Source organism: Mustela putorius, unplaced genomic scaffold (genome assembly GCF_011764305.1).
Source record: "Mustela putorius furo isolate JIRA1106 unplaced genomic scaffold, ASM1176430v1.1 tig00537335_pilon_pilon_pilon, whole genome shotgun sequence".
Classification (NCBI taxonomy): Eukaryota; Metazoa; Chordata; class Mammalia; order Carnivora; family Mustelidae; genus Mustela; species Mustela putorius.
The window spans coordinates 1,841,089-1,867,349 of record NW_025422457.1 but is presented as its reverse complement, the minus strand read 5'-3'; the positions used below and the strand labels follow the sequence as shown (position 1 = coordinate 1,867,349).

Here is a 26,261-nt window from a genome sequence, read left to right as displayed (position 1 = left end):
CATTTATGTGGAGCTCCCAGTCTGCAGTACCCACTTGTTGGGGTCTTCTAGTTCAGTCCCTTCCCCAATCTTCTCATGGTGGGAACTGGTGGTAGTGTGCACAGACCTTCTCTTGGTCATGATGTAGTAACACCTCTTAGTCACTGCCTGATGAGGGAGCAGGAGGCTGGCTGAAGACAGAGCAAGGGCCGGCACCTTGCACCCTCTCTCTATCTGCTCCCCCTCCGTAGTGTGTGTGGCATTCCTCAGGCACCTCTGACTGCCATAGACGTAAACAAATACCTAACTTGCAGAGATCGTGGTCCTGAAGGACAGGAGTCTCCCTTGCTTTACAAATGTCCTGGAGATCTACAAACAGGGAGGTTACCTTATCTACAGCACAAATTTCCAGAGGCAGATAAGTCAGTTCCTCAAGCCCTAATGTCTCCCTCCCCACCATAAACAAAACTGAAGGAGGCTGAGTTAGAAGGGAATGTAAATATAGTTAAATCTCTTCTAAACCTAAATCTCACTAAAAAGACGACTGATAGCAGGATTGTGACATCCCACCAAGAATCTCCCAACTATCTTGATGTTAATGGCTGGCCTAAAGACAACATTGATCAAGGCGCCAGGGCAAGGCCTCCAGTATCCAGGTATCCTGGTACCTTGTAGGCCCTCTTTAGCATATGAAAACTCCGTTGAAACCTCCCTTCCCCTCACCTTCCCCCAACTGCAGGGTACAGAACCTGCCATCCCTCACAACCCAGGGCAGCAGCTCTTCCTGCCCACGGGTCCTGTCCCCGTGCTTTAATAAACCACCATTTTGCACCAAAGATGTCTCAAGAATTCTTTCTTGGTCATCGGCTCCGGACCTCAGCCCACCAAACCTCACCTAGGTTCTAGAACTTCATCATACCCATATATTAGAACACGTGTTTGTTTATCTTATTTTGTGTAGACAAAGTCTACTGCTAATGGGAATCTTAGAAGCAGCTGCAGAACTGGTAGTGATAGGTCAAGCATCTAAGAGCTGTTGGGGTTCTTAGCACATCACCCAACAACTCCTATTAGGACCAGTTCGTCATGGGGCAGGTTAGATAGACACAAGGTAATCTGCCAATCTCTAGAAAACTTATGTGCAACAAGGCAGAACACAATCCCCAAACCAGTAGTACATCCTTTTAGGAGTTAGTTTGGCTCCAAGAGGCCGAAAGGCTTAGCTTAAAAACAAACAAATAAATAATAAAAGTGATACCCTTAAATTCCAAAGACTTGAGCATGCCACTTTCCAACACACTTGTTTATTTTATATCTAAGAAGTATGGTTCCAGGATATAAATAGCTACAAAAATGGCAAGATCTTACTAAAGACCATCTAGAATTACAATGGCCAAGATGGGGAACATTCTAATTAGACAAGATCGTACATTTAATAAGTGCACTTGAAAGTAAGGGTTCCTGAATTAAACGGACTGAAGATCTATTTTAATTGCTATGCAAAAGATTCTAAAAGGCTTTAAGATTCTAAAATTGCTTCATTAAAAAATACGTTGCAAAGGTTAATGAAAAATTAAAGACACGGGAGGTACCTAAAATAAGACCTGCCCCCTTCTTTCCTCCCTTATACCAGAGTATTCACAGTCTAATAATCTTCCATCTGAGTTGCTTTTCCACTCTGGAAAGGCTATAAGACCATAAACACAAGTCTGCCAAGTTAGTGGTCTTATAGATATATCCTCATGTACTCATGAAGGAGGGCCAAGGCTGATGGGACTCTGAAGAGTTTTCTGGTAAACTTCCATGTTATTCTCTTAAATGAATAAGAGAATCTAAATTATAATGATGGAAAAATCTTGCCAAATTCTGCTAGGTATTGGAGCCAACAAAGGGGTTCATAGGAAAACTGGCAAAAGCCAGGTTCAGTGTGAGAATTCTTACCTGAGTCAGCTCTCCTAGACCTCTGTCTGTAGGACCCAGCTGAAAAAGGAAGATACAATTTCACTGTCTCTCCCTTTCCAGTTCCAGACTTATTGGTTATTGATCTCTTCTCTTCCAAGGATGACTGTTTTCTTATTTTATACTACATCCTAAGAACTCGGCTTGGCTTTCTGCCTGCCGGGGACAGGCAGGTTATCAGTTCCTTCCTTTGGCTATCTTTGGGAGTAGCTCTAAATCTTGTGAAGATAATATCTTTTGCACCCTCTTTGAGGGTCCATGAAGTTGTTTAATACTGCCAGATGTATTTACTGTTTGCTAAAACCTGGTAAGATATTTGAAAGGAATTAATAACCCTATGACCAGAAATTTGGCCAAACTGGAAGTTGATACTCAGAGCCCAACAGCAATATTTTTTAGGCCCTCTCTCTTAAACAAATGTATGCAGAGGGAAAGAAAAACATTCCAACATAGATGGGTAGGTGTGTCAGTCCTTTCATAAGCAACCAATCTCATCTATTTATCTCAAAAGTCTGTAAGTATTATAAAAATTCTGGCCTTAAGAAACAAAAGTCCTTTGTGCATTCTTTCCCTATACCTTTGAGGTACAAGTATCCTTCCTACCTGGTCTTCCTCAAGAACTCTTGTCTAAGCCATTTCTTTGATATGCAAACTTCAGGGAGCTAATTCTTAGGAAACAAAAAAAAAAGGACATAAAAGTGAAAAGTTTTTTTTTTAAACTTAGGCAAATAATCAAAAGAAATGAAATTTTGCCATTTGCGATGACGTGGATAGAACTAGAGGGTATTGTGCTTAGTGAAATAAGTTAATCAGAGAAAGACAACTGTAATATGATCTCCCTGATATAATAAAGTGGAGAGGCAACGTGGGGGGGGTTGGGGGTGGGAAAAGAATAAATGAAACAAGATGGGATCAGGAGGGAGACAAACCATAAGAGACTCTTAATCTCACAAAACAAACTGAGGGTGGCTGGGGGGAGGGAAGCAGGGAGAGGATGGTGGGGTTATGGACATTGGGGAGGGTATGTGCTCTGGTGAGTGCTGTGAAGTGTGTAAACCTGGCGATTCACAGACCTGTACCCCTGGGGCTAATAATACATTATATGTTTATTTAAAAAATTTAAAAATTATAAAAAAACAAAGGCAAATAAAAATCTTAAGTGTCTTCTCCACACATATTAATAAAAAACATTAGCCACCTGAGCAAGGAATCTGAAATTATTCCACCTGCCAGAAAGGTATCCAATCTCTTTTATAACTACTTGATTTGTGGCTAAAATTTTTAAGTGGGAGGCATAAGGTTCTTTGTGTGTCTGTCTATTTATGTGTATCTTCATATATTGTTGTACATGCATGATAATTTTCTATCTCTGAATATGGGTATTTGATTTGATTTACCGAAATCAATTTGTAAAAGAGTTATATCTAATTGACCCAAGGATAATTAAGTGCTAATATGAATCACATATTCATAAAATTCTTAGAATTATCACGAAAACTAACCCAAATGCCTTTCAGGTTCCCATGATCTCAGATAATCTTTAGTAATTAAATACTAGTTTAAGTTTATTCATCTAATTAAAATAGACATTATCTTTAAAGTTATCAAAATTAAAAATAATGTCGACATATAACTTTTATTCTACCTGGGTTTGCAAGTCAAACAAACTCATATTATCTGTTACAAAACTTGTCAACAAGAAAAAAATAACCTCGTACAATGAAATTTTCTAAGTATTCTAAATATAATTGTTGAGAACAAGTGAATTGAATGGATGTACGTGGGATAAAAAAGTCTTAAGATGTTTTTAATAGTTTCTCAAATCTTTTGGGTAACCTGAAACCTTAAGGTTTTGCCAAGTTAAATCATGTGATAGGTAATCATTATATATCTGGATTATTTCCAAATAAGATAAAATACTGAAACATTAATTACTGAATATAAGTTATCTACTCTGGCTTCCTTTTACAGGAAAACTAAAGATATTTGAGTCTGTTAGTTTTAGGTTATGCTGAAAAAATTACTATGAGAAAGCATGTGTTTCTAGAAATTATAAAATGTCTGCAAGTCCACAGAATGCTAGTGTAAGAGACAGCTCATAATTGTTTATTCTTACTAAAAGGTAAGATTTTTAAGGGTAAAAAATTCTAACATATATAATTAAAGTCACCAAGGTTTGTAGAATAGGAATCTTTGGAAAGGAATTTTATGCACGATCAGGACTTGCTAAGATTGGAAAGAATTTAATTAAGTGAAATTTAATATCAAAAGTAAGCTGGTGCAAAATTAGGATTTGGTTTTCTCTCCGTTAAAAGAACAAAGTTGTTGTTGTTGTTTTTAATATTTTTATTTATTTATTTGTCAGAGAGAGAGGGAGAGAGAGCGCGCATAGGAGGACAGAATGGCAGGCAGAGGCAGAGGGAGAGGGAGAAGCAGGCTCCCTGCAGAGCAAGGAGCCCGATTTGGGACTCGATCCCAGGACACTGGGATCATGACCTGAGCTGAAGGCAGCTGCTTAACCAACCAACTGAGCCACCCAGGTGTCCCAAGAACAAAGTTTTATTGGACTATTAGTCTGGTTTTGATAAGACACTGTGAAAAGTTTTCTTTATTTTTTAAGTAATGTACCTGAACAGCAAAGATTTTGTGTCTTACCAAAATAATTTGCCATGCTTCACGATATCTGTATAACATATCAGGTCATTGATTACTTGAAGAAAACTGAGTCTTCTCTATTTAAAAACCCAAATTCTTTTTTTTTTTTTCCAGTTACTTAACTTTCTGTATTTGCCTACAAAATCTCTAATTGTCACTATTTGTTAAATATATAACTAAGTATTATTTCACAATGACTTATAATCCAACTTGACTAAGTGTTTTAAAACCTTTGATATTTTTTACAAACTTCACAAAATTAAATCCTAAATAAGGTCTTTTTGCCTTACAACTATCTTTGGGTTTTTTCAGAGGGTCCCTGGAACATCTCAAAAGATTGATTTCTTTCCATATAAAAAGTGAGATATTAAGCTAATTAGCCTTATTTGATATGTTAAATTACATAGGAGCATTGCCAAATAAGAAGTAATACTAAAGGGCACGTGGCTCAATCAGTTAAGCATCTGCCTTCAGCTCAGGTCCTAATCCCAGGTCGAGCACTACATCAGGCTTCCTGCTTGGCAGGGAGCCTGCTTCTCCCTCTTCCACTCCCCCTGCTTGTGCTCCCTCTGTCTGTCAAATAAATAAAATCTTTCAAAAAAAAGTAATACTAAGTCTTTATGTCATATTTGTATAGGAAAATCTTATTAGTGTTCTAGAAACTGTATAAAATTCCTAGAAATCTGATATGTCCTGATATATAATGCTATCAGTCATAATTTTAAAATGCCATGTGTCACAGAAATAACCAAATTTCTTTGTCAATTCCATTATGACAAACTCTTATCAGATCTTTTACAATGAGCACTTCTCAAGTCTTTTGTCATTTACAGGCCAGTTATTCTTTTATTCAGATGCTTTTGTAAAGACGTTCCACAAAGTGTTTCATCTTCAAGGAGATTCTTAGGAAGGAATTTGACAAGCACAGGTTCTGATAACTTTAAGAAAATAAAACTGAACTGGGTAAGATATTCCAGGACCAGTGAAAAAACTAGATTCAAGCAGAACAAGTATTAACTACATGGGACTGACCAAACTTAGGAGGATAATTATAATTCCTTATGACTTTTTGCTTGATTGCTGCCAGTTCTTGATATAGGTTTTATTTTTCTAGATATAAAAAACAAAACAAAACAAAACAAAAAAACACCTTTTCTTAAGCTATCCATGACCTACAGCTGTTTGGTAAAGTACATCTTTGTAAACAAAAATGAAACATTTACTTTTTCTCCCTACCCAATTCCTCCAAAAATCAGAAATTCTTTAGTATTCTTTCCATGGCAATATAATTAGTTATGTGCATAAGTTCAACAAGAATCCATTCTCCCTGTAATAGAACACAATGGAAACATTGGCAGTATTATCAAAGCTTTGACTAGAATATCATATTTGAGAAAGATAATGTATAGACTCAGATATGACCAGACAGCTTAAGTAACTACTTGGAAAGATCATCCTGATACCTTGCTTATAAGTAAGGTTCCTGGTAGCCTTAGAAGGAAGGAAGGAAGGAAGGTCACTGCCTGGTAGACCTAGAAACATCAAGATATTTTGAGGGACCCTAAAGGAAGAATTCAGCCAAACTGTAGGTATTATAGGCAAAATCTATGGGAAGCCCTTATTTTATTTTCCTGGCTTCAAAGAATTTTTCAGAGTTCATTCTGAGATTCCCTAAGAAAAATTCCAGCAAATCAATCTTTAGAAAGAACTTATAGTCAATCACCATTTTTGCTGCATTTATGTAAGTAATCAGGTCATGTTTAATGCAAATAAATGAGTATTACTGTGATTATCTTTGGTTAAAAGAATGGGGTTGATTATAGGAAGAGAAATTATGTTTGTACCTTTGTAGGTATTAGATTCTAGTCCTGTTAATTGCCTTTGAGGTTTTGTTCTATACCTATAAACTGGACTTGATCCTGAATTGTTGTAGTTTCCCCAAATATCTGACTACAATTTTCCAAACTAATGTTTCCAATTAGTTGCTTTCTGATTCAGAATCACTAAGAACAGAAACTTCCCTTGAATGTCCTTGGATGGCATTATACCAGATCCTCCTCACCATCCAGCCAAACTTCAGAGATCTGAACTTTGGATCTATATTTCACAGCTAAAGAAGGTTCCACCCAACATATGGTCCCGTTCACCAGCTGGAGACTTCAAAATCAAGTTGATGAGGAAGAAAAGTATCTGATATTGAAGTAACTGCTTCGACCCAAGATACTGGATCAAGACTTTAAGCATAAAACTCTTCTTTTCTTTCTTTCCTTTGCTCTGGTATTGGTCTGGAAAGATAATGCCATCATCTGTATCTCCTAGGCCCTTGTATGCCCTAAGACCTTTCAGACGGCTAGATTTGTCATCAAAACCTCTGCTCTGTCCATTAACAGTGCCTACTTAGTGGGGGTGGTTTGTGTCCCAACCGAATATATCTTTGTCTGTAGTGGTTCTCATTCTTGGGCCTATGAATCCCTAAGTGGCTGGCCCATAACTGAGGAATGCCTCACAGGCTAACTGTACCCCTACGTTTTCACAAATACAATGTGCTACTTCATTGGTCAGTTCCCCTGAATATAGAACATTGGGTTAGAAAAGACTTACCAGAAGTGTTTCATGATTCAGGATTTGCTTCCTTTGTCATCAGTGAATACCAATGAGGGTCTGGTCAAGAAACTCTCCTTAAGTCTTGAAAGTACTACAGAATCTGCTGGTAAAACAACAGCTGCCCAACAAAGGTCCCGAGACTCTCTAGCCAAACTTCTTCTTGATAAAAGGACAGCCCTCAACTGTCTTAGCTGAGGGAGAAGGTGTCTGTGCTATGGCCAGCACTACGGGCTGTACGTGTATTAACACTTCTAGCAAAGTAGAAACTCAGCGACATAAGGTCACTGAACTAGCTTAAGAAAGTAACTCCTTCGACAGGGTCTTTGACATACTGGATTTTGATTTGTTTGGGTCTTGGGGACCAAGGCTCTTAAACACACTCAGATACTGGGAATTATCCTACTTACAGTAATAATAGTCGTAGTCTCCCTGGTTCCCTGTATTCTCTCACGAGTTTTAAATGCATGCTCACAGCCACTAATCACCAAGCAAATAACCTCCCTAAGTCTGGAATGCTGGAAAAGGAATGAAGAAAATGACTGACTAAAAAATTGTGGGCTTGAAGTTTTGACCTGGGAATACCACGGAGATTCAGAAACAGATAAATGAACAAACAAAAAAAAACCTCTATCACGACCTATATCACGTAGAGGATCAGTGAAAGCTCTAAGAACTTGAGAGCCATACTACAAAAGGCACTAATACCTTAAATTTTGATCACATCCTTCAGTTAAGCTGAGATTCTGATCAAAAAGTGGGAATTGTTAAAAAAAAAAAAAAGAAGAAGAAGAAGAAGAAGAAGACAACGACGAAGAAAAGAAAGAAAGAAACAGGAGGCCTCAGAGTCACTTGCACTGACCCCACAGCAGGAGACAAGACTCAACATCTTCTTGGAGTTTCAGCCTCTCTCAGGACGGTAACCTTGAACCAGTACATCTGGAGGTGCTGATCAGCACTAGTGAGGTAGAAAGAGCCCTGCCTTTCCCCCAGAGGAAGGTGACCTTGCCTGAAAACAATCCACTCTGTTAGAAACTTCCTTTTTCCTCTCCTGTCTGCCTTCCATTTCATACAGCTCCTGGGAGCGCCTCTCTTTTGCTAGATGGGATACTGCCCAATTCATGAATCACTGAAAAAGCCAACTTGATGTTCAAATTTACTCAGCTGAATTTTATTTTTGACCATGGGGCATAACACACTTGAGCAAAATCTTAAAGCAAAAAGTGAGTGACTGTCAACTATTTCGCAAATATTGATGGTATACTTCTGAGAGAAGGCAACTGAAAAACAGAGTCACAACCACTTTTACAGACCAAAGAACTGAGAAGCAAGGAAGACTCAGAAAGCTTCCAGACTACGTGTCACCTCACGCAAAAAGCCGGTGAGGTCTCTGAGCATCTCTTTCTCCACAGCAGCACAGAGCCTCCTTGCCAGTCAGAACAGACCCAGCTGCGTCCCAGGAGAAAGGGCACCCCCAGAGAAATGTGCACACCTGCCTGACTTCATCAATACCGAGCAAGAAGAAGAGACACCTCAAGCCTCAGAAATACAGATGAAAAGTGACAGACTTTAAGGGCAGAGGCTGGAGTGACTAAGGACAGAGCCTGGGAACCTCTGGAATCCGCATGTGAGTCTTTGAAATACAAACAGCAGATCACACCAGACCAGAGTGACAACACAGCAACAAGACCGACCAGAAGCAGGACCGAGCCAGTCCCCAGAGCCAGACGCAGTCCAGGTGACCGGGGCTGGAAGATGACACAAGAGCCACGGTGACCTCTGTGGAGTGAACCGCCTTGACCGCAAGCAAAATGTATTGTACCGAAGAAGGAACACCTAGTCAGGGCAGGAGAAATAACATGAATTAAACGAGCAAGAATAGGGGAGGGTTTGCAAGTTGAGGAGACCTTCAGAGAGACAGTCACAACAGGAAGAAGCCGCCAGCAGAACTGCAGACTGCTTTGCATTCTTTCCACCACAAGAGGGAGGGAAGCCAAGAATACAGTTGGAGTTTGACCAAGCTGAATTGAAATTTGGGTAGAGACTAAATTGAGCAAGCCTGACTGCAGGTCGCCCCCGCGAGGAGAGCCCTCCCTGCCCCTTACAATAACGCATTCCAATGAGAAAAGCCACATGCAGATGAAGTTAAAAGTAACCCAGAGCCTGTTACACACAGCTGATGAATTGTTGAACTCTATACCTAAAACTAATGATGTACTATATGGTGGGCCATTGAATTTAAATTAAAAAAAAAAAAAAAAAAGTAACCCATAGCAGAGCAAACAAAGTCACAGGAGGCATGCATGCAGGGAGAGACCGCGTAGCAGAAAAAAGATGCCAACAGGAGGGAAGCATTTAAATTGTATCGAGAAAGGCTAAAACCAAGTCCACGTGCTTGAGAGAGTCTCTGTGCTCTGTGTAAACGTGAAGGTTCTCCTCCTGCTTCCAGCACAACCAGCACCAGTGTTTTGTACATATTGGTTGCCACCATTGACTAGAAGAGGTGCGGGACTGGGAATGAGAGCCCTCCCTACCCCTGTTTCTTGTGTTGGGGGAGGAAATATAGCCCCTGGGTGGACTGAGCCTCCCAGGGGGAGAAAGGGAAACCAACAGTTACATTTGCATCTCATTGGAATGGTGGTAATAATGGCAGAGTGAGAGATTTTCTCTAGTAGAATTTGTAATACTGAATTTACTAGTTGTTCGTGGTTAATTGCATGGTGTGCGACTAATTCTAATATATATAAATATATATATAATTATGTCATTACCAAGTCCTGAGTTAAAAGAAAAAGATGAAAAATAGTCAGGAATTGTTGACTTGGCTATAAGAAGCATCAACTTTTCAACCATCGCCTTCCTTAGGCATCTCTCATCTCACACTTTCAGTGGGTATAGGAACAGTGAAAGGAATGATAAATGAATGAATGTGTACTATGTAAATTATTTTCCTTTCTCCCTGACTCCATCTTCCTTTCCAAGCCGAATGGCTGAATTTGGGCAAATTGAAAGCATGTATGATGGAAGCCCACCATGTACGGCCAGCCCTATGCCCAACAGTAGGACGACTCCACTTCTCTGAACCTGCCCTTCCAGAAGCAGACAACCCTAACTCCAGGCTGTGCATTCAGCCTCTGGAGCAAAGACCGCCTGGGTCAGGCTTCATGCCCCAGTTCCCTGCTCAAGTGGATGGAGCCCAGACTTTGCTGGTTCTTTCTTCTGAGGGAGACACACGTTGTCCTGCCTCCACTGGCTTTAAAAATGAGTGTCTTTTTCCTCCAACTTCTCCTGAACCAAGGTTAGTTTTCCACCTTGAACTATACCTCTCCCTGTGGATTCCTGGCTCCCCGCTCCTAGATCCAATGTTGCGGAAAGTGAAATCATTTCAGCATGGACAGAGATTCATTCTTCCCCAAGAGCAGCCAGCCACATTTTAGAAACCAGCCCTACAGCCCAACTCACTCCCTCAACCCTGGATTCAACCACGAGGGTAACAGGAGGCCTCCATCAAGTGAGGTTCAACAGCAACAGACCAGAAGTCGGAGAGAACACGAGTCTGTGGCCATGGGAGCACATGCAGTGAAAGGTTTCAGGACATCAGCAGCAGGATCTCTTCTCCTCCCTGCTTCCTCACTGGAGCAAAAGTAGAGAAAAGGGCAAGATCATGGTCTCTGTGTGACCTCTATAACTATGTCAGATAGGTAACTGGAGAGAAATGGGAATTTAAAGAGAGCACCGTGAGAATAAGCACTTTTATGCCTCCATATTTCCCTAGTATCTAGAAAAGTGCTTGGCATACAGTAGAGGCTCACTTAATACCTGTTGAATGAATGAATGAACAAGGAATTCATGCACACGCTGGGTGATTTTTCAGCTGCATTCCTATTTGTCTCGGCATCACCAGAGCCCTGGTTCAGGAGGACCGACAGATCACGCCTGTAGGTTCAAATGCAACACTTCTCCTTTCAGGCTTTCAATGCATTTATCACATCACTTAGGTGAGTCTACACATATAATTGAAATACATCACTCCCGAAGCCCCACGAGTGACACCAGCCAAAGTGGGGCCGGTGCTGTAATTTCCAGAGACGCCGGGCTAATCTGAGTGACATGGCCTCCTGACATTTCAAATAAGGAGCAGCTAAACTCACCCATCTGGCCCCCCTCCCCTCCCTCCTGCTACCCCCACAACTGGTAAGAATCAGAATGTCCTCAAGGTGTTTCTAGGTCACTGGGCTTGCGGCACATGAACTGTCCTTGGGATTTCTTCACTGCCCTGTAGAGATTTAGCGTAATAGCCTGTGGCTCTTTTCCACAAAGCTCAGACCTGACTTGCTCACCCGTATGGAGATCTGTCCAGGTTAGTAATGGACGTGTACAAAACACCTACTTGTGCAGGCCTTGTACAAATGCCGACTCTTTGGGCATTACAGTCTGGTTGGGTCTCTCCTGAGACACAGCATCTCCTTTCCCTCCAGTGTAGATGATGTCCAGAGCTCCCTCTGATGAGTGCTTTGTGTAAGCTATCCTGTGCCCACTCCTGCCCCCATTAAGGCTTCTACAGATAGAACCAGGTTTAAAGGAGATAGAAGGCACCTTAGGGTAAAGGCAGCCCGTGAAAGTAAAGATACAAGGTACAATCATTCCAAAGTGTCTGCTTCAGGGTGGGCTGGCTAGGTACACAGGCGAATACAGACCTTTCCAAGCACCTCTACAAAGGCAACCTACCCAGACTGCTTTGCCCGCTTGGGTTCCCTTTACATCCAAGCACACGTCTCCCCGACCCTTGTCATTTTAGAACTTGGACTCTGCCCATGCCTTCCACAGCTGTTAAAATCGGACTCTGGGAGGCAGAAGATCCTTCAGTGGTCACCTGGTCTGTTGTGTCACTATGCCCAAGTCCCTTAACATCCCGGAAGGGCAGTCAGACAGCGTCGTCTTGTGCACCAGCTCAGAACCTTCCGAACCGGCCCGATCATACAAGCCACCAGAAGCACTTGTAAGAAGTATAGAGCCCACGAACTTGTCAAAGCTACACAAAATCAAAACCTGCCCAGAAGAGGCCTATGAACTTGGATTTTAACCAGCGCCCGTACTGAGTCCTGCAATTAAGCATGTTTCTTGTGCACATGTGATGCAGGGGTTCTTGACAGGAGCTGCATCTCAGCATCAGCTAGGGAGCTTTAAAAAAAAAAAAAAAATCAATGACAGGCCTTTACCCCGAGCTATTCCTACTTAATCTGTCTGGAGCGGAGCCCAGGAGGTGTCACTGTTTAAAGCCACTAGCTGATTCCAGTCTGCAGCCAGGGTTGAGAGCAACTGTAATATCTTCCCCACCTGATGGCAAGCTCTTTGAGGCCCACAACCAAAGAGTCTATACCTCTTGGTACTCCTTGCTGAACCCCGCCACCGTGCTGAAGCTGCTGGAAAATACACTCTGTCACTACTAAGGTGATTTCATTTAACTAGCTCCGTTCACCCATCCAACGGATATGATTTCCTGACTCTGCTAAGAAGCTGTGTGCTTCCACTCAGCGAGAGGCCAGATGATAGAAGGATATAAAGTGCTACAACTTCTCACGGTTGAGTCTGCCGCCCCCGACACACACAGCCCTCCCGTGCCCCAGAACAACCAGATGTTCCAGACAACGTCAGAAGGCTCATCCGAGGGCTCTTCCCTCTTGCTGCAGCCCCCTGGCAGCTCTACTCACATTGTACAGCACGGTGGTCCACCCTTCCATGGTGATGCACTGGAAGACGGTCAGCACAGCAAAAAGGATGTTATCAAACTGGGTGATCCCATCGTTGGGGCCAATCCAGTCCCGGCATTCGTAACCAGCGGGGCAGCCCTGCACACCACACGGGTGAGGGGGGTCGAATCCTTCCAGAATACCTGCAGACACGTTTGGAGGGCAGGGGATACACCACATGGTGGTTAGCACGAGCTGGAAAGGACTCGGGGAGCCACAAACACTCAATGCCATTTCTCACAGAAGGGCGTGTCCTCTTTTCTCTCAGGCTCCCTCCTGCCTCTGGCCTCGCTCCGCCTCACAGCTCCCCTACCATGTGCTCATCCCAGCACTTCCCAACCTCCTCTGGACACGGAGCCTCTCGTCCACGCAGCCCTCCTTTGGTGCAGGCCATATGCTCTGCTCTTGCCTGAGCCCCACAGGACATGACAGACTGGGTCACACAGGACAGTGTGAGGTGGAGGCAGGATCTTACTGTCTAACTTCAGACTGTGGTGTAGACCCTGAGGTCTTCCTGCGTTTCCTGGGGACAATGATAAACTATAGTCCCTCCACAGTAGGGCTCAACACCTTGTTCTTCTGGCCCAAATTCCTGGTCTTGAGTAAGACAATCAATCAATCAATCAGTAAAATGAAACTCCAAGGTAGAAGGTGTTCTTTGAAGTCTTTGATAAAACACAAACATTATACTAAACTGAAATTCTTCAACCTCCCCCTGATCCCCTTTCCTGCTAAGCTATTCTGTTCAACTTGAAAAGAACAAATAAGATACAAAGAGCTAAGAATTTGGGTTGAGGCGCCTGCCTGGGTGGCTCAGTGGGTTAAAGCCTCTGCCTTCAGCTCAGGTCATGATCGAGCCCCGCATCAGGCTCCCTGCTCAGCGGGGAGCCTGCCCCACCCCCCCACTCTGCCTGCTTCTGAACTCTTATCTGTCAAATAAATAAATAAAAATAAAATCTTAAAAAAAAAAAAATTGGGGTCTGTGAACACCACAAATCCCCCAGCCCCCTGGCAAGCCAAGCTCAGGGCTCCCTCAGCTCTTCTACACGTTCTGCGGGACACAGCAGAGGAGGAGGAAAGTCACAACGTGGATCATGAGGGAAAATGTCTCCACAGATCTAGAAAGATCAAAATCTGACTCTGGACTCGTGGATCCCCCTGGTCTATGAGCCAAAGAGGACACTGTACAAAGCACATTCAGACAGATGAGGTCTGACATGCGTTTTGACAACCTTCTACCATGGGACGGGGGAGCTGAGATCTTCTGTTGGAAATCCTCTGACTACAAACTTTAGAGGTCATTGGTTTTGCAATATCTGTGTCCAATGGGGACCTTTAGTCTAGCGCTGCTTGTGCCTCAAAAAGCCACTAACTTGGGAGTTTCTAATTCTGGGACAGGGGCAGAATATTGTCTTCCACCCAGTCTCCCGATGACCTGAAATTACTCCAATGACCAGAGGGGCAAGGAAGGGAAGATGCAGAAGGCAAGAAACAATGACCCTACCTGAATTGTTTGTGAAACACGCGCGGTGCAACTTCCCACTGTAGAACTCCAAGCCAATGATAGCAAACATCAGGATGGCAAAGAAGAGCAGAAGACCAATTTGCAGAAGAGGCACCATGGCCTTCATGATGGACTTCAGCACAATCTGCAGGCCTGGAAGGAAAGGAAGAGAATGACAACGGGAGCCTCCCTGAGCACCACTGGATAGAGCAGGCTCCCTTGACCTCCTCCTACAAGTGTTTGAGGGAAAAGAACCTCTGGCCCTGAGATGATGAAGCCAATTTGCAAAGGGACAACCAGAACAAGTCAAGCCAAAGACAGCCATCACAACTACTCCTGGCATCCATCTCGTGCTTTTCCTACCATTCTCTAATCATTTACGTGCTTATTACTCCTCACTTCTTTGGTTCACCCCTATTGTCTTCTGCTTATCTTTCACAAACCTATTAGAACATGCTTCTTTCCTAAAAGAAATGAAGCCTGGCCCTGCTAGGCTGTAAGTCCTATGAGAACAAGGACAAGCTTTGCCTCCCCTCCCACTCGACTCTATCTGAGAGCTCGCTGCTTCTCCACTGTTGTGGGATCACAGTCAGTACAATCACTATTCATAAAGCACCATACACTCAGACCCAGAAAGTGCACTTCTAGGATTCTACCCTAAAAAAATAATCAGAGATTTGAATAAGATTTAAGTAAAAAGATGCATGTCGCCGCTTTATTTATAGTTGGAAAAAAATGAAAACAATCTACTGTCCAGCCATGTAAAAATGACTAAAGAAGCCAGCCTGTATGAGATGGGCTGTAATATCAAACTTTTTAAGTCATATTTTTGAGGAATATTTAATGTCAGGAAAATCAAATGCTTCTACGACAGGATCCAGAAGTATAGACACAATATGATCAAATTGTGTTAAAATGCACTGGAAAAAATGCATACAAATATAGGATAATGAGCACTTTTCCTTTTCATTTTATAGCATCTTTTTACCTTGCAAATAATTCTACAAAGATCTTTCACTATCTTTAAAATCCAGGGGGGGGAAAAAAAGAGTTGCTAGGTTTTAAAGTAAAATGTTATGCCAGATCCCTGCTTCTGCACTCTTTATTACCACTGGAGAAATCATTTCTTGTTTATCCTGGATTCCTCTGGCCCTAGATCCCTCGGGGACACATCCGTAAAGCTACAGCAGAGGAGAAGAAGAAGAAAGACAGGTGCTCACTAGGTATCCCCGACACGAGCTTCAGGGGCCTCAGGACACGCACAGCCCGGAGGGTCCTCAGGTCCACGTGTGTGTTGAAGTGGGTTCCTGCCGTGGCCAGGATGCTGCAGGTGGAGACACAGAAGGTCAAGGTTACCACAGTCTGGCTTTCTCCCCCTGACCCAAGGGGAAGCCAGGTTGAGGAGGGATCAGCCTGGAAAGCACACGGTGCCGAGGGCAGCTGCACGTGGGCGCACCTGAGCTTGGGTGAATCATCGCTGGTTCTGACTGGAATTAAATTTAGCCACATCTGGGTTTTACTTTGCACAGAAGGAAAACTTATCATCACACCAGAATCCTAGTTCCAGATCATGAATAGAACACTGGCTCCCTAGCATCTGTCCCATTCCTGCCTCCAAACCTTGTCCCCTTCTCTCCTCTCTATTCCTCACCAACCTCCTCGCCCTCTTTCCAACTGGCCAAGGCCCCTGGGTTTTGTATTTCAGCCTTTCCTTAGACTCCCCTGTCTGCTAACTCCTTCCGGGACTTTCTCTGGATCAGCTGCAGTAAAGCAGTATTACTCGTTCCTCTCCACCCTGGCACTCGGGAGTTTTTACCAAGTGAATCGATCACACTGAAGCTTATAAATCACGGAGTAACTTCACTGGTCCTCACACAGCACTTTTATAATGGCTCTACATCGCTGTATAACTTGGATTTGGTTTCTCTGCTTCCATTTTCCACCTCCACAGCCAGACACACACACATGCACGCATACACACACAGACACACACACACACCCAAATCCAGAACAACCCTATTAGACTGTGTATACCAAGGGCCTTGTCTCGAGGAGACAATTTATTTCATATAATCCCATGACACTGCAGGTGCTGTGGATAGTCGAGGACCCCTGAGTATTAAGGAAAGACATAGCAGATGACCAAGAGCCAGCACAGCGGGGCTCCCGTCGTGACTCAAGCACTTGAGAACCGAGTGACGTGAGGCAAGTTACACATTCCAGCAGCCTCACTGCCCTCATCTACAAAATGGGGGGAGTACCAGCACTTCGCTACAAAAATAAAATGAGACGGTATTGAAGAGTAGTATTCTACAAGTTATAATGTGCAGACTAGCTATTACATACAAAATATTAACAGTACTGGTTTTGCGACTGGTTTTGTCTAATTTTAGTCTTCTTTCTGTGGAACAGTCCTTGTCCTCCCTCATGACCTCTCCATGACAATTTCAGTGATCTGGAGCCACTAGCAAATAAGTCCTTCAGAAAACCGAGCTTTCTATATAGTCAAAGGGTGGAGAGAATAGTTTATGTCATTTCATTATTTTGGAGGAAACATTTCCTTCAATACATGAAATTGAACTTGAATGAAAGGTCCGTGCTGTATACCTCTAGAAAGCAGAGATAGGATCAATAGGTACAAATTACACAGATCCGGGGACATAAGAATCATGAACAGTGCTGGCCGAGGACAAGGCCGAATGTTTCATGAGGTAGATCCACTTCCCAACATTAAACATACTCAGCCACAGGCCGTACGACTATCTGTTAGGAAGTTAAAAGTGTTCCAGCAGGAGTTGAAGCTTATCGAAACAACTAGCAGGGATTTTTCTCAATTTTAAGACTATAATTCTATGTTGACCCAACCTCAAAATAAGAACCAGAAAGAAACCCGACTCTCATAATGGGTCTCAGGAACTAGGCAAGCTGGTTCTCAGGTCTCCCTCTACCTCTCCTGACCCAAACTTCCACGCTGTCTCTGAAAATGAGCATCAGGGTCTCTGAGGCTGCTTTTGAGTTTATCTGCCAAAACCAAAGAGAGAAACCAGGGAGGAGAGGGGCATCATTTCCAATACGTAGGGGAAACCTGCAGAGAAAAGAGAGCAAGGAGAAACGTGGAAAATAGGACTGAAAAATAAAAGAGATATAGAAACAAACAAAGCAAAGAGGAGAAAGAGAAAGCTCGAGAGTGTAGTGCTATAAAACCAGAACCTCCAGGAAAATGGGGTCACTGTTCTGCTGAATCTGCTAACAGGGGAAGAATCAGCCAACCGTCTCCTGAGGCGCGGTGCCCACGGGAGACGCCTCGCCCTCGGGCTCGCGCTGCCTCACACGCACACACGGTGAGGAGAATCTGCCCCGTTCAGAAACCCGAGTTCTGTTTCCTAGGATACCCGGATATACATGAGATGCTCTTTCAAGTCCTAAGAAAGAGCTATTGAAAAGGAAAATTTCCTTCCCAACCCTGAGTGGAAGGAGGGATATTTCAGAACATGGAGGTAGGACCAAAACACAAAACTGAAAAGGCAAGAAGGCCTAAGTGTAGACGGAGAGAAAAATGCTTGAGGGAAAAGAGAATGAGAGGGCAGGCAAGCGAATGAGGAGAAGAAACGCGGAGATGAAAACAGGAAAGAAATAAGAAGAAATAAGTGCTGGTGGGGAGAGGCGAATGCAAGAGAAAGAATTCTCGTGTGGGAAAGAGAATAAAAGTAGAGTCCGTTTGAAGGAGAGAAGCAAAAATATGGCACCTGTGGTCGGGACCTTGCAGGGTGGACCACAAGACATGTCCATGTCCTTTTCACCAAACTGTCCCCCAGGCTATCCAAGCCGCCCCAAACTTCAGCCAGGACCACACCACCTGGCGCTCCATTGTCCCCGTGCCCTCAGAAATTTCTTCTCCTTCATCGCTCACAGAAGAGCTCATACATTGGCCACTGGCTGTTCCCTAGTGTTCACATCATGTCTGAGGGCAGGAGGTCCCATCCACTTGGTAGAAGCAGGGGCAGAATTCTTAGGGGGCAAAGGATATTTAAGGGAAAGGGCCCTGCTCTGTGCCCCTCTAACTTTCTGTACCCACTACCATCTCTGCCCTGCCCACATCTTAGAGGAATTCTCTGTTTTCTCCGGTTTCTCCTCTGTCTCTCCCACAAGATCTGGAACCCCTCAAGTAGAAATGCTGTCTTCCTCATGTCTACACCCCACGCCTAGCCCAGGCTCTGGCAAGCAGAAGGTGCTCGATGAGTGCCTGGAGGACCGAACTGCACTGATGAAAGCAGTCAGTGTGTTGAAGCAGAAACCAAACGGGCAGGAATACCACAGACACCTTAGAATTTACCCACGGGAAGGGCAGGTGGCACAGGTGGGCAGCTACCCAAGCACACGCCTGTTGGAGCGTGCGAGAACACACTAGAAATCTGTCCTCAAACATTTTAGAGTCTAATGAGGAGCTTCCAGTAGCATGTAGGACGCCTGCTCTCAAGCAGATCCCACAGGACAGGATCTGCTCTGTCTTCAGCAGGAAAGTTAGAGAGAGGGAGGGTAGGGGGGAGACTCCACATGTTAAAGACCTGCCCTTTTGCACAGCCTCAGTGCTGAAATCTATAGGGCTGCACAAAACTCTGGGCCTCACACGGAGTGGGACTGATGCAGGAGGCTCAAGGCAAGTGCACGTAGAAGGCCCAGGCCCTCGGTCTAGTGGAAGTGGACAGACAAAGGAAATAATTGTAATTCATGATGAAGTGTGTCATAACGGGGATGCTTCCCAAGCGCTCCGAGAATGGGACTTGCTGTGGGGTCACCTACAAGGCTGGCATTTTCATCTCAGTTATTTTGTGAAATCCTCAAACATATCCTGATATTACAACTGTTTCCATCTCATAGGAGAGGAAGTTGAGACTTAGAAACAATCAAACTGCTAGTACATGGCCAGAGCAGGTATCAAATATCAAAGTCCTTCCCCTTCTGGTGTCAAAGCTTGCTGTGCGCGGTCTTTGTCAGCACCACACAGCTCCACTGGTCCTCAGTCCTTTGTGCTTCTAAAACTACCAAGGTCACGATGTTTAGTCTCCCTACGAGCCAGTGAGCTGGGCTCCCCTGATCCTCAAGCCACAGATCACTGAGTTCCTCAGACTCGTCACTGACCGCTGTCCAGACCAGCAGGTCAGAGGCTCCTTGCACCAGAAAGGATGGCTGCCGTAAGATCTACACACGCGCGCACACACATACACGCATGCCACAGGATCAGAGTGAGGCCACTGTGCAAAATTCCAATTCTGAGTTCATAAAAGCCTGAGCTCTGTGTCATCGTGTGCCACACACACGTGTGCTCTTCAGAAACAGAGGCTGTGTTTTCCAGTTCTTTTGTCCCCAGGAGCGCAGGGCCTGGGCAGGGAGGTCTGTACACAAAGGGGTGCTTAATTACCACTTTACCCCCAAAGTGGAGGACAGACGGGAACCTCTGAGCACCACTGGCAGAGACGGAGGGTTTGGTGCCTGTAAATGTTCAAACCCTTTTCCCTCCTGGATGTCACGGCTCAGCCCTATTCTGCTGCCTCTGCTCTGAGCCATCAGCAGGTAGAAGAGCCTAGAGGCTGATGAGATCCTGAGGGTGTGGAGTGACGGGCACTACAGTGGCAGGAGACGGAAGGGACGCTCTGAGCCATCAACGGCCAAATGGTCTCTCCCCAGGTCAATCACCCAAAGAATTCCTTCTGACGTTGGAGTTCTGTCTTAGCCTCCTCGTCAACCGAAGTCTAACAGTCTCTTTTCACACTTCCATGAAGCATGAAGCAAATATTATATTAAAAATTTATCTGTTGCTTATCTGCCATTCAAATTTAACTGGACATTCTGTACTTTGTTTGTTAAATCTGGCAACTCTATTTAAGGGATGACCAGGCAAATAAATAGCTTCCATCCCAGTTGTTTTCCTAGCCCTAAACAAATGTATGAATTCTCTTTTGAAGAAGAGACACAAACCAAGGGTCTCCTGCCTTAAGGCCCAGGAGTCCTTCCTGAGCTCCAAAAAGTATCTCTTTGCAGGTACTTTGTGACTCCTGCGTATTGCAGGAGACCCAGAAGAGACAGGGGGAGGCCTAATTCAAGGTGGATTCCCTACACAGATTTAAGCCAGGATATCATTTCCATGGGTGATCCACCAAAATGAGTTGCTGTGTCCACTTTGAAGTGTTTCAGAGGTGGCTGGTTCCTTCTTCTCTTCTACTATTTTACCTCCAATGAAGCACCAAAGCCTTACATATCCTTCCATCAACACATCTCTTGGATTCACCCCTTATTCTCCAGCTTCCTTCTTGCCTGGAATGCCCACCCCCTTGCCTTCTCTCCCTGCCTAAATAATATGATCCAGACTTCAGAGCCAGATGGCATCCTACTCCTCCGTGGAAAGGATCTATAGTCAAAAGAGACTTGAACCAGGATTATGAGGAAGTGGTAAAGCATGTACTTTCCCATCATACCGGCTGGTTTCAAATGCTAGTTCCCTCACTCACACTATCTGCCTGGCCTTACGCAATCACCTCCCTGAGCTGCAGTGTTCTTATCTGTAAAATGGGGACAATACCTTCCTAAGGGGTCAATGTGAGCATTTAAAAAGATAAGATGCTTATAAACTTCTTCACAGAGTGCTGACCCGAAAAGTTATCAAGAGCTCACAGAATTAAAGGGGGTATGGAAGACCAGGCTGGAAAAAACGGGGAAGTGGAAATCTCAGTGTGGTAGGCGGGGTAACAGATTCAAAGAGATCCAGACCCTAATCCTGGGAACCTGCAAATGTTACCTGATTATGGCAAAATTGACTTTGCAGATGTGGTTAAGGATTTTGAGATGGGGAGATTTTTCTGGATTATCTGCGTGGGCCCTGGATGCAATCACAAGTGCCTTACAAGAGGGAGGCACAGGAAGATTGGGCTAGAAAGAAGGCGATATGAGGACTGAAGCAAGGTGCTGTGCTGCTGGCTTTGAGGATGGAGGAAGGATGCAAGGAACACAGCTCTAGAAGCGGGGAAAGCCAAACACATAGCTTCCCTGTCCTAAAGCCTTTGGTGAGAGCACAGACCTGCTGATAACCAGGACAGCCCAGGGAAACCAATCTTGGAGTTTTGACTCTAGAACCGTAAGAGAAGAAATTTGTCTTAAGTTACCAAGTTTGTACAAGTTTTCTACAGCAGGAATAGGAAACTAATACATTGGCAAAGGTCAGAGACTCCAGGAAATCTGATTCCTAGGCCACTGTGGCTATTGCCAGACATATCATCACCGACTGTACTGATATCGTAGCACTGACAGCTTAAAAGTCATGGCAGAAAAAAGCATGTGGTGGAACTTAAGTCACATGTCCCCTTACACTTCCATCTGGCTGCACTGGGATGGTCCTCTAGTACTTCCAAAGTGGGCAAGACCCCCATCAAGTGCACACACAATAAAAGATTCTCCCAAAAAGGAGACTGGGAGCCACTGGGGAAGTTGAACCTGAAATAGCTAAAAACACAACAATGTCTACTAAGCCTGACTCATAGAAAGTACTTAGGAAATAGGGGTCATGTAGAAAGATGAGAGTTTGTGTCTGTTTTAGTCTCTTAAATAAAGGGATCAGGTAAAGGGACTTCTCAGATCTGTCCTGGCTCTAAGACTCTGAGCCAAGACCTGTCCAAACGGTGCTACATTTCTCCAGCTCATTTCATACTCCCTTTCCCTGGAATCTTGAACGCTGCACAACAGTGAACACCTGATTTCATACCGTTCTAGTGTTTTAGAACTGAAGTCTGACTGTTAATGATAATTAGCTGCATCCTCATAACTCAGTTCAAAGCTGGCTCCTCGATGGCAGAAAGTGCCTTTCGCATTTCCGTCTATGGTCCCTTCCCTAACAACATGCAGCAGTAATGTCCAAGAGATACCCTCGACTCTGGGATAAAGGGGTGTTAATAGATCCCCACTAAGGCAGATCAGATCGACTTGTCCATGGAGCTGTGAATGAGCCCATCGGCACCCATATAATTAGATATCCACACCGAAGGAGATTTAACCACATGTGCAAATAATGATGATCTATCAAAAATCTACTAAATTACACCTAATGTTGGGCTTACCATTTCTTTTTTTTTTTTTTTTTTAAGATTTTATTTATTCATTTGACAGAGAGAAATCACAAGTAGATGGAGAGGCAGGCAGAGAGAGAGAGAGAGAGGGAAGCAGGCTCCCTGCCGAGCAGAGAGCCCGATGCGGGACTCGATCCCAGGACCCTGAGATCATGACCTGAGCCGAAGGCAGCGGCTTAACCCACTGAGCCACCCAGGCGCCCCTACCATTTCTTTTAAATGATAAATTACTGAAAGTATAATTTGATTTCGGAATCAATTGCTAAAGATTTTACTTCATTTTATCAAAAACAAACAAAAATAGTCTCTGTGTATTAAACTGTTTAGTGGAGACAAGCTCCCCTCAAAATTCAATTTGACTAAAATTCATCTGAGGGATAACAATGAGGCTGAGAGAGAGAAAACAGCTGTTAGCTCTGGGCCAGTACCCATCTCTGCAAGCTGCCCCCTCCTCCTCCCCAGACGCTGTTCAGGCTTAGCTCAATCCCAGAACCCAGAGCTCAGAACCCAGAACCCATCTACAACGAGCAGATCATTACTGAATGTATGCAGTGCGGTAGGCACTGGCATTGCAGTGGAGAACAGGATGAGATGGAGGCTGTCCTCAAGAAACTTAATGAAAAAGACGTTACACAGATCACAGTAACAGTTAAGTAAAAGGTCAGGGAAGGAAGGCATTCATATGGAAATGGCATGAGCCCAAAGGTGAAGTATGAGTCGGCCAGAGGAAACAGTGTGGGAAGAGCATCCCAGAGGCAGGAAAAGGCATGCATAGAAGGGACAGAGCAGAAAGGAGATTGGTATACTTGAACAATTCAAACAAGAGCTGGTGTGTCTGGAATTTAATGAAATCCAGGGAAGAATGGAAAGCAGAGAGGCTAGAAAGTGTAGAAAATATCAAATAAAGAAAACTTCGCAGGCTATATTAGAGATTGGACCAAGCCTGGCAGCGCTCAAAATCCAGGCTTGCACTTGGTAACGGAACATCAGCTTACCCATACTGTGACTCTGAGCTCCAAAAACTTCCCTGATTGAACCACTGGTCTCTTATCTTCTCCCCAAGCCCCAGCCCCGGCTGCTAGAAATGTGTGTCTACCTCGGTCACTATAGCTGAATTAGTGCCGACATCTATTCCCCTAGGCCCTTCCTGGGACAGCTGTTGCCACCTGCCTCTGCCACAGTAACCTTTCCTGGTAACACAGATATCCTGGGATCATGCCAACCAGGAAGGCTGGGTCCCTCTCCAGCCCAGAGACTGAATCTAGATTATCCTAAGCAAATCATCCATTGTCCTATTCTTAATAGTGACTGGTTTAGGAATGAACAGCCTACAGAAATCAGGCCTTTAAGGGAAAATATGCTGTGTTGCTTCAACTCACCCATGTTCTTAGAACAAAAGTAAAAGCGTACAAAGCAACAATTTTCAAATCTTTTTTGAACATAGCTTACAGTACAAAACATATTTTATATCACAAGCCAGGATGAATATATGCATGTATGATTTATGTGTATGAGTGCCTGTGTGTATGTATAAAATTCCATAGTGCCCCATCAAATAATACTCTTTTTATGTGTGATATATTTTCTCTCCAATTTTTCCTTGCTATCTTTTGTTTTTGGTTGCTGGTCGTAGCCAATTAAGTTGACGCCATGCCTCTCTAATGGGGTCGACCTACAGTTTGAAAAACCCAGATGCAGAGACTAGCTAACTCATGCTCATTCTAAAGAGGACAAGACGGACCGACATGAACTGCTGCTCTAATAGCACCATGTGGTTTCTCGGTGTTTTCCCCAAATGATGAAATGGTTTGCCTTGAAAAGTTCTGCTGTGCTCTTCCAAGAACAGCAGACACAGTAGTCCAGGAGAGACCCTGTTCCCTTCTCTGTTACCAGAGATAGCAACTCCGTCTTGGTGCCTTTCCGAATGGATTAGTCTCACAGAGAGACCACACCTTCAAATCCATCACAAGGCAAGCTATCTCTGGGCTTTGGTTCGTGGGTTAGTTGGTTGGCTGTTATTTATTTGTTATTTATTTGGTCTACGACCAAAGCGGAGCATGAACTTCTAAGATTCTGCTTAGGAAGAAGTCCTGATATTTCTTGGGAGAATGAGGACAGGAGGGTCAGACTGTCCCTTTCCAAAAGAGAACGTCTGTGCCATTTCCAGAAGGGACAAGTGGTTCTGTATTTAACAAAGGTGAGGCCTACCCTTTCTGGAATTTAAAACGGGGCTCCTAATTAAATTTCCTAAGAATCTCTAGGGCTATGAAGTGGTTCCAAAATGTACTTTTTGATGAGCAGAAAAATCATGGCCTAAAAATCCTCTCTTTTCCTTTTCCACCAAAAGAAAATTCAACAATCAAACCATGTCACACCAAGGAGAGGAGTTTGTATTCAACATTTGAGACCAGATAATTCTTTGTCTGTAGGGAGCTGTTCTGTGCCTGGTAGGATGTTTAACAGCATCCCCCACCTCTGCTCACTAGGGGCCAGTAGCAACCCCTCCTTCAATCCCCACCCTGCCCCCGGTTATAACAACCAAAAATGTCTCTAAACATCATCACATGTCCTCTGAGGGTGGGGAGGACATACTCCTGGTTGGGAACCATTATGGATGGAGAACCTCCTTCAAATGGAGCAGTAGCCTGATTAAAGACAATGCGTATGTTGCACTAATAGTCCTCATCCACTCTGGGAGAAGCACACTCAGCCCTTCTCAGGCAGACGAAGATGTTGCCACAGTGACCCCCAGCCACAAGTCATAATTTTGATGAAAATGCATAGATGCCGGCATTGCTAAAAATGTCTTCTGCCTTCTTCTTTAAACAGCTAGTGGCCACATGAAGCTTAACCTCAGTGTGTCTACAAAGGAATCTTTAATCCAAAAGTTTCCCCAAATCAAGCAAGGTAAAGAACACAGTAACATGCCAAGGAGGGTTTTATTTACTTAACCTCAGTGTAATGGAGACAAAGGTCAGGTTCCGACCAGTGGTCCTGGGCTTCTTCCTTGTTTTACAAGAAAGTCCTGGATGATTCACTCAGACACTGGAAGGAGAAATGCCAAGCGATGGGTACAAAGACTGTGAGTGTCATTCAAGCCCAGGTGGTGGTGACGACAATGATGGTGATGATGATGAAAAAAATGCCTCATTGTTTCACTGTTTACATAACCCTGTCCCATAAAGATACCACTATTCTCCATTTCGTCAGTTCGAGAACTAAGGCTCAGAGAGAGCAACTGGCTAGCCCAAGATCCCAGAGACAGTAAATGATCAAACTGAGACCCAAACCCAGAAATTTGATTCCAAATTTGGAGCGCTTTCAGTAGCTACAAAAGATAATGGCTAATAGCTAGAAATCTATCCCAGAGGCACCTACATTCAACAAATGTCTTCTCTAGGACAACCACAGAGCTGCCTCTCTGCAAAGCCCACAGTGTCCTGTGATTGCAGGATCATATGAATGTTACCAAAACTGTACTTCAGAGAGCTGGCAAAGACAGAGAATTGCAGGAGAGGGAAATCCCACATTATAAGAACTTGCTAACATAAATACATGTTCTTTCAGTTGTTTTTCTAGTAGTGGCGAGGGATTTGTATTGATCTACCACCCACACACTTTCTCTCACCAGGTCTCCCTTAGGTCCAGGGACAAGCACTTGTGAGATGGCTGGCCTGGGATAGAGAAGAAACCAGCTGA

General features: G+C 44.0%; 1 protein-coding gene across 8 annotated transcripts in view; it reads right to left on the bottom strand.

The window, feature by feature from the left end:
- CACNA1E (calcium voltage-gated channel subunit alpha1 E) overlaps positions 1-26,261 on the bottom strand; it is a 507,516-nt gene that overhangs the window by 209,904 nt on the left and 271,351 nt on the right. For all 8 annotated transcript variants that reach the window (XM_045074304.1, XM_045074298.1, XM_045074302.1 and 5 more), the window contains 3 exons: positions 15,669-15,772; positions 14,449-14,601; positions 12,906-13,087 (listed from right to left, as the gene is read on the bottom strand). In XM_045074304.1, the coding sequence (XP_044930239.1) occupies positions 12,906-13,087; positions 14,449-14,601; positions 15,669-15,772 (439 nt within the window). The remainder of the gene's footprint in view (positions 1-12,905; positions 13,088-14,448; positions 14,602-15,668; positions 15,773-26,261) is intronic.